Here is a 9,432-nt window from a genome sequence, read left to right on the forward strand (position 1 = left end):
TTGACATCTAAAAGCATATGACATAATAATAATAATAATCTAATTATCATTTTACTTTAGAACAGAAGCTGTACAGACTTCGCAAGGAAAACCGAAGTTCGATGCTGGTGTCTGTCATGCTCTTCTTCATCATATGTGTCACCTATTATGCCATTTGGGGACTTCCTAATCTCGACTGGTCCCAGTATTGGAGTGTACAGAAACCCAGCACAATGGAAGTGAGAGAATAGTGAACTGTAAATAGATATGACATGGACATGCATCATAGGAACTAGTGGCTGAGGAGCGAATTAGCTTCGGACACACTGCAGAGAAGGCATGGTGGTGATGCCGTTGTTAGTAGTGGGATGAATGCTGTGGCTACTATTAGACCACTTCTTGTACATTCCAGTTTAAAATGTTATGTAGGAACTGCTGAGTGTGGGGTGAGCAACCAGTGATTTGATGTTATTTTATTAGTCGGTAAGGACAGAAATATCATGTGGAAAATGTGCTTCTGCTCTGGCAGGCTTTTTAATTAGAGCAGTACCCAAGTACATATTTATGGTTTTGGTATAAAAAGCATTATATATAGTATATTTGTCTTTCAATATGTTATGGCTCATTGTATGATATATTCATAACAAGTGCCACAGAGTGACACTGCTTACCCGACCTGTGCCAATGGGGGAGCAAAGTGGGGAGTTGGAAAGTCAATTGGAATCAAGCACAAATAAAGCAATAGAAATGCCTTTCCGGAAACTCATGTGGCAACTATAGTAGTGCTGGAAAGCACCAGGGGCGTAGACTGATAGTGAGACAGAGAGGAAGGGGGCGACAGAGAGACGAGTGTGGGGATAGGGGTTATCGGGAGTACTCCTATAGATATCCTATATACTTATGCTGTTGCCAATCAGTGATAGTCCTGCCTTATTGTATTCAGTCTTTGATTGGACATACCCTTAACTCCTACCTGCCAATTAGCAAGTGAGTAACACAACATACTTGTTCACGTACTTTGCTATGCATTAGTGGGCGGTATAGTGACGTACTATGAAATGTTATTATGTATAATGTGTTGTATATATCAACCGCTACGCAAATGCAGCTGGTAGAAATTCGTGCATGTTGATGACTGTAAAGGAGGACATGTCGTGGTTGTTATCTAGGTGCTATTTGATGTATGGGACTACAGTACAGCCTCGGAGGTAGGGAACGGATCTCATATGAATTAATAAACTTTAGCTTAATCCTTCTCCAACTGAAAAATTTAACTCTGAAATTATATAGGCTCCACTAGCAAAATGATTTCAGGCCTTTGCTAACAGTAAACAAATCTGTGTTCAACCCTCCACTTGAGGGACAATACGTCATGACAGATAAAATGGAAAGAACATTTCAGTCCATTTAACAAAGTCATGAAAGTGGTAAGTCGCCATTAAAACAACAGCTTTCCACTCGGTGTGTCAGATCATGTCTTTTAAAAATGTCGGAAATCTGTCCTTTGCCCAACTTCCCACTGACCTCAAATTTTGCCAGAATGATGATTGACTCTCTCACCCTGACTCCATACCAAATATTAAAAGTGCCAATAGGACAATATGTCATTGGCAATGTCCTATATCTTAAATTAATTTAACGGGAGAATATTCCCCCTTCATTCACACCATGTGACTTGTCACCCGTAACCCTCAGATTTGACCTCCCAGTGTCGTTTCAGATTGCCCCTCTCCTTGCTCATGCCATTCTACAAGATGTACCTGACTGTGTCAGATAAGCTAAAATTCTGTATATGTTAGTTGCTTTGTGAGAATTTTGCATAATATTTTTCTTACACAATACAAAGTGATGGAGCATATTCAAATATCATTACCGTCTTCTAAACATGGGCATAATTTAATCAGCATGCATTGCAGAACTTTTCACATGATGCCATTAGATCACTAACAGAATAGTCCACATGAAATTTTAGAAGCTGTGTTATGTTTGTTTGTGAAATTTACAAGCCTACAGGCAATCACAAGAATTTCTTATATTACAAGTAGAAGAGTACACATTACTATGCAATGATACCTGTAACATACACCTGGAAACTGGTTCTAAAGTTTGTTGCATAACAACAGTCAATGTAAAATAGCAGAACAACTAACCATGACAACAGCGTGTGCCAAACCTGATTTAACTCTAGTCACATACATGAAAACGGTCACCTAATCAATAAAATACCTCCTACATTTATTCTTGAATTCACACACTGAAACAACAAAATGCCTGAGAATTTAATATGTAGGATACAAACATGACTTCATTCATTCAACCAGGCATGCAAATGACAGTTTATCTCTGAACTTCATGTCAAACCTGATTTTTTTACATTGTTCACGTGAAAATAATGACCATTTATGGCTCCAAAGCATTATCCTTCGCCAAGTAAAATCGTTTTTACTATAGGAAGTGACGTCATCTTATATTAGTATGATCACATACTGCATTATATATAAAATATCTACTTGTCATTTAGCCTGTATATTACACTGTCTCTTGTCAATAATTATATGATATATAAATGAAGCACTTACTGACTGCAGCCACACAAATAGTTATTCCAAATTCTATAACCCATAATATATAATTAATATATAAGAGCCACTAGGCCAATGGATGATAACAGGTTTAATTACTTCACATGAACTCTTACTACTGCTGTGGGGGCATTGTGTCTGCTTTTGGTCTGATTACAGGGGCAAATAGCTGTCAGTGTATATCCACTATTAATGAAAATATTTATAACACATACAAAATATCTGATTAAAACAGGTATGTATAACTGCTCTGAAATTCCAATTAATTCCCTGCATCATTATTATTTTACCAACTCTTGATTTCTGTGTTGTGTTATCATACAAAGCAATGATCACAAACTCCTGTTGCTGCCAGATCAATTATTTAAAGCATTCTCAGATGATGGACTTTTTTTTAGACAGTGCATGTGTGTTTTCTGTGTTGTCTATGGCCATTAAGGAACTAATTGGAATACATGAAAGCAACAGCAAACTCCTTGGTGACTGATAGTAATGTGCAGATGATGGTGTGATGAATGGAGTAGGCCAATCATACCTGACCAGTCCAAAGAGTGACAGTTGATGTCACTGGCGATGGTTTTGACCTGTCAAGAAGAAAGGGATAGCATCAGTGACAGGAAAACATACTTTTGAACTTGGTGGGGAGGCTTTTGATACAGCCCAAGTCTGGATGACATAATCTTGATTAAAAAGATGGATATCTCCAACACTTTATTGCCCACTAATGCACTGCCACAAAAGCACGTTTTTTATAAAAAAACAAAAACATTTTGAACTATCCCAGATTAATACACACAGATGCATGGCTATCGGGCAACTACAGGTAATTCAGGAAAATTACAATATAGAAACTTGTCTAATGCGGAAATACCAAACCTGTTGTTATATATCTCGTGTTCTTGAGGCATTAGAATAAAGATTCCAACGACTGTCTTACTTGTTACATAACATATTGTTGATATAAACTTGATTAACACAGATGCAGTTACAACAGCGTGTATAGTCTAGTAGTGCTGAGATGGTCTATGTCCCCCAGGGTACTGCCGGAACGTACCCTGGTACTATCTAATATGCCGGACCGTACCTCGCCTACTCCAGTAACGAGTCTAGGGAGTCACCTACGCCTACTCCCTAACCCTTTAACCATATCAGATAGTTACCAGGGTACATTCCGGTATACCAGACCGTACCCAGGGTACGTTCCGGCAGTACCCTGGGGGACATAGACCCTATGAGCTCTAGTAGTAGGTCTCAGGGGAGAGATAGTGAATATAGAAATAAGTTGTGGATATAGAAATCAGTTAACCCTAACCCCATCCCTAATTCTAAAATAAAACAAAATTAGCCAAAAATAATAAAAAATAAAATAAATAAGAGACAAAATTAGCCAATCAGAGCCGTCCCCTAGCAGATCACTGTCTCTCCCCTGTGCAAAATTCATAGTTTAGAGCAAAGATCCTATAGCGCCTCCGGCACTATAGTCGCGTTCACACGGTCATGGTTTGGCTCGAGCCAAATGGGCTAGATTTGGCTCGGGCCAAATTTGGCTCGGGCCGGTTTGAGTCGGAGCGTTCACACGTACGCAAGTGAATACTGTCTGTCAAATTCAAATTCAAATAAATTTTATTGCACAAATATCTCACAGATACTTTGCCATATGTCGCGAGATGGCGTTGTGTACGATTCAGAGTATTTACTTACGTTCCGAGTTTAATTATCAATCTAGAAAACGTGCATCCTGATCAAATTTTTCGAATTTTTATACTGTTTTGGACTTTATTTCGTCGAAGTACACGTTCGACACTCGCGGCATCTACCACTCAACCGATTCTACCGCTCTACCGCTCGCCGAAAGCTGGTGCTAAAATTTGGCTCGGGCCTGGTCCGACGTTTTCGATGGGACCAAATCTGGCACGGGCCTAATTAGGCTCGGGCCAAAAACGTCCGTGTGAACGCTCGGCTCGAGCCAAATCTGGCGCGGGCCTAATTAGGCTCGGGCCAAAAACGTTCGTGTGAACGCGCCTTATACGATCTTTGGCTAGTTCCGCAATAAGTCTCTATCTTCAACTAGTGGCGCCACCTCTTGGGCGTACAAAGAATAAACATTACTTTTACGTTTTGCAATTATCTTACACCTGTAAGGTATCAAGAGCTAATAATACCTAAAGTGTACAACGGAAAATCGGGAAAATAGTGCTATTTCACAGCAATATTATTTCTACTTTACCACAATATTCACTATCCTTCTCGCCTTTTGCGGGTCTGGCTATCGTTTTCCATCGCCGCTTGGAGCGCTGATAATTTATGTCACATGCCCAAATTTGGTACTCTTACTACACCATGCATATAGTAACTGAGCTGCGTTGTAGACTTAATTTAGAAAACATTGTTGGCTCCATCATGAAGGGCATTAGCCGTGCTAGGAAAGATAATGGGAGATAAGGGCATAGGCAATGCCCCAGAAAGTCACCGATTATAAGAGAAATGCTGTTCATTCATAAAGTTATCGCGGAAATAACCGAACTCTCACGAAGCGACTTTCCTAACCCGCAAAAGGCGAGAAGGATAGTGAATATTGTGGATGCGAGGTGCCGTGAGGCCTGTGGGAGGGGAAGTTTACGAGCCAATATTTCAGCCTCGGAGTATCGTATTGACAAGCGGTTGGTCTTGTTTTACAGAGCAAAGAATTCTGCTTAATGCAATACCATAACATTATTCTAGACTCGCAGGCAAAGTAGAATAATATTGCCGTGAAATAGCACTATTTTCCCGTTTTTCCGTTGTACTCTAGGTATTAATATCTCTTGAAGGTATGAATATCAGTTTTTCCAAGTCAGCTGTGAGTAGTCAGCTAAATGAACAAAAACCTCACTGATACTCAGTAGATGAATTGCCCTGAAATTCCGAATTTTCATGGAAATATGGGGTAATACTGTAAAATACTACATCATCTGCATACTCACTTTGCTTTGGCATGTGTTAGGATGTGAGATTTTAAGTTGGTTGACTGTGCAAACTTCTTGTTGCACCCATCAAACGGACAAACATAAGGCCTGTCACCAGTGTGGATTCTCACGTGGGTACGAAGATTGAAATCCAAGGAGAATCGCTTCCCGCATCCCTCAAATGTGCACTGCAAATATTCACATAATCATTAACTGGTTTAGAGGATTGAAAGTGATATCTGAATATAGTTGCACAATTTACTATATTTTAGAAAGTGGTGATTCAACCCTAAAATCAATTAATGTGTATATTTTATCATTATTAAACGCGTTGTAATTAAACTAAAATCTTTACAGAGCTCAAGCTGTTCACCTTTATCCAGGGATGAGATTGGTTAATTAAATTTTCAGCTGAAATTTAAATTAGCAAACAGAGGAGCGAGCAATGCGAGGACCGTAGGTCATCGCGATGCTAGGGGGGTCCGGGGGCATGCTCCCCCGGAATATTTTTAAAAGAATGGTGCAATTTGGTGCATTCTAAGCTATTCTGAACACATTATAGGAGACTCTTGAATCACCTTTTCAAGTTGTCAAAAGGAACAAACGAACTATGAATAGGAAATCAGGGGGCTGAAAATAGGGAATAGAAAATAGGAAATAGTTTTTTTATTAAATGTCTAGACATAATGATATTTTTCTGTTTCCACCCGTCGCTTGCATTGTTTTACTCAGACATAAGCTGCCTTGCTGCGACGAGAATTGAATGAAAAAAACACAATGCAAATGGAACAATCAGTGCATAGTCATGCACACAACATGCACGCAGCAACATGTAAACCCGGCCCCCAGGCCAGGCATGGTCGTTACGTGATCAGCTACCTCAAATGTCTGCCCCTCTACTGCAGCCTGTGAACGAGGATTTTCTTTTCTGGTACGCAAAAACAGATACACTGTATACTTCGCTGTCAGTCTACTGTCTACACTCTACAGTCTACAGTCAGGTGCTGTTGAGGGTATATAATTTAAATTGTTACATTGTTACCCCCTCCCAATTTTCTCAACGAATTTAGACGTTTCACAAAAACGACCCCTGGGACTGTCAAATCCGCGGATTTCCGCGGATCCGCGGAAGAATCTCATCCCTGTTTATCCATGAGCGATGCACCTAAATCTATACTTTTTTAAGATGTCTTCAATCCAACACGCTTGTGGCACTTGTAGTAACGCTATCTTACACTTGTAGTAATCTTACCTGGAACGGTTTCTCTCCCGTGTGCACCAACTGATGCCTCTTCAGCTTGGAACTTTCAACAAATGCCTTGCCACACTCTGCGCAGACATGCACTCGAGGACCATGTGTGTGGAGATGCTTCCGCATAGCCGAATTGTCCCTAAACATCTTGGTGCAGCCCTGAAAATTCATAGTTACAACACATTGTATTATATTTAATGTGTGTGTACCGTAGAGGATCGAAATAATATAATTCTATGTTGGACACGTATTGTTGGTGATCGTCGTCTATACACTGTTAAAATATTACTATAGTAAAAAAATAGAAGGATGGTACATACAAATTTAACTGGCAATTATTGATCTGGCAGTAAAAATACACATTTATTGCATAATTTACATTGTAGCACTTAAATGTATATGAATGTATTTTGATTCACTGAAGAGAACCAGACTAAGGTAGCAACAAAATTATCAAGGGTTAATAATGACAAATTGTCATTATTACCCCTGATAATATAATATATGGAAGCTATTACATTTTATTATTTATTTGTTATATTACTTATTCTATATTGAATTTTAATTAAATCAATATAATACAGTTTGTGGATGTTAGCAAAGAACATTAATAAAATATTATAATGCAATACATGCAACTTATGTGAACTGATAATATTTTATGTATAAAAGTTATTATGAAACTTGACAAATTGACTTTACCTTGTGAGGACATGTCACTGTCCTGGGCATATCCTCACTTTGTCGTTTAGGCTTTAGTCTGTTGATAAATAAAAAATATTTACTACTATTATACTATATACTATATTACTACTAAAATAAATAACTATACTAAGTACCTTCATTGCCATTGGTATTATTAGCCAATTAAAATATGTTTAATAAAATTGGGTCACATAAGTTTCAAACGATATGCATATATATATTGTCAAATGCAATTTCCATGTAATTACACTTGTGCATTTAATTATACTTGTGGTTTTCATTCAATTTTTTTTTCATCAAACTAAGCAATGAATATGTGGGCTTGCAATACCTTGCAAACTCTGCTAACTGCTTAGGATCGCTCAGATCTACACCTGGTATGCCCCCTGGTGGTATTTTTTTGCCAGTCATGTATTCGGTATAGTCCGGATCGGGTTCGGACTCTTCCGACAGTGGTTTCTTCTCGTCCCCGCCTACAACCAAGGACAAAGGATATTTTCCTCACAACGACAAACACCATAATTTCCCTGCGATATTGGACTGATACCCTTACATATCAAAAATCACAAGACACTCCAAACCAAAGTACGGAAATTTAAATCGTTATTGGTACATATGGTTCATCGTTAAGACAAGAAACGAGGGGGAAATAGGAGAGCAAATGCAAGCGGCTACACCAAAATGGCGACTTTCCGCCATTACACCGCCATGTTGTAAAACGGCCATATTCTACCCCAAAATATGGCGGCGCCCATGGATATATACATGGCCGACATCAAAATCAAAACATTGGTTCGTAAGTTAAGGAAACGTACAATAATATTAACATAACATGCATACATGTAGACGCTTATAAATACGACAACGATACATAGTAAGACCGCTTCTAACGGATCCCGCCTTTTGCTCACAAACCAATTTTTGTTCATTTCAGCAAAACTTCGATTTCAAATTGACTTCATTTAAACGTAAAAGCGAGAAAACTTTCAAACAACATCCAAAGTGATAGAACAATGTATAAAAATGATATTAAGCTTACCTGATGCCCACATTGTGACGGAAAATTCACCTTCTAGCGTTTTTATCTGAACCTGTTTCTGTTCCCATTTTCGGTTGCTGCGATCACCACTGTCGAAACTCAGCTCCGTCAATTCGTTACGTCTAAGTATCTTTCGTCCACGACCCTTCATTTTTCTTGACGAAGACGGTTCTGTTTCGATTATAGTTTCTTCTGGTACGGGTACTGGAATCTCGTACTGCACAATTCCAAACTGATCGGCTCCAACAACTTCCTCCGTCGTTTGCAAAATGATCTCCTCTCTCCCCGGTTCGGGTAACGGTTGAAGCGCTATCATCGGTTGGTTCGTATCTATTTCTGCAATTGTTGTCTCAACGGTTTCCATAGGCATCTCTACGGGTATAGTCTCGATTTCAATCTCTTGTATTTCTTGTTCGTCGTCATATTCAATGTCTTCTGGCTGTATCACGACCTCAGTACACACTTCTTCTTCGGACGCCATTTTGCTCGTACACTGCGGGCCAACCAGCTAGTTGTGTGGTTCGCATTTCAGATCACGTGACCTGATTAGCATAAATGTGCAGTCAAATGGGAGGGCGGGAGTTCCAAACCGGCGAACCCACAGGCACAGATACTTGGAACGTCTCAATAAAAAAAATAATGGTAAATAAATTCGAAATGTATTTACTACCAAAGTCTTAATGTTTCTCTACTCTATTTCGCTTATAATCACCTGTAAATGCCGGTCAAATGCTCATCTGCAACACACAAGTACACCGCACGCTAGCTGTTGCACACTGACACATAAATATATAGTTTTACTATAATTATATTTATGTGTCAGTGTGTAGCAGCTAGCGTGCGGTGTACTTGTGTGTTGCAGATGAGCATTTGGACTGCATTTACAGGAAATTGTCGGCAATAATAGGTGAAAGAGAGTAGAGAAACATT

At 39.1% G+C, this 9,432-nt stretch overlaps 1 protein-coding gene across 1 annotated transcript; it reads right to left on the minus strand.

Annotated features, from left to right (window-relative positions):
- Window positions 1-1,848: 1,848 nt before the first annotated feature.
- On the minus strand, window positions 1,849-9,012 carry LOC106812697 (transcriptional repressor protein YY1-like). The gene is made up of 6 exons (XM_014816641.1): window positions 8,503-9,012; window positions 7,795-7,936; window positions 7,461-7,518; window positions 6,759-6,917; window positions 5,525-5,694; window positions 1,849-3,145 (listed from the first exon to the last, which is right to left on the minus strand). The coding sequence occupies exons 1-6, from the start codon at window positions 8,981-8,983 to the stop codon at window positions 3,091-3,093; spliced, it is 1,065 nt and encodes a 354-aa protein (XP_014672127.1). The 5' UTR covers window positions 8,984-9,012; the 3' UTR covers window positions 1,849-3,090.
- Window positions 9,013-9,432: the final 420 nt, after the last annotated feature.

Source organism: Priapulus caudatus, unplaced genomic scaffold, assembly GCF_000485595.1.
Source record: "Priapulus caudatus unplaced genomic scaffold, Priapulus_caudatus-5.0.1 Scaffold676, whole genome shotgun sequence".
Classification (NCBI taxonomy): Eukaryota; Metazoa; Priapulida; class Priapulimorpha; order Priapulimorphida; family Priapulidae; genus Priapulus; species Priapulus caudatus.

Coding starts and splice junctions, on each gene's coding strand:
- LOC106812697 (XM_014816641.1), bottom strand. CDS start 8,983: ATGGCGTCCGAAGAAGAAGTGTGTACTGAGGTCGTGATACAGCCAGAA. Junction 7,519..7,794: donor CAGTTAGCAGAGTTTGCAAG/GTATTGCAAGCC, acceptor ATTTATCAACAG/ACTAAAGCCTAAACGACAAA. Junction 5,695..6,758: donor CGGGAGAGAAACCGTTCCAG/GTAAGATTACTA, acceptor GAATATTTGCAG/TGCACATTTGAGGGATGCGG.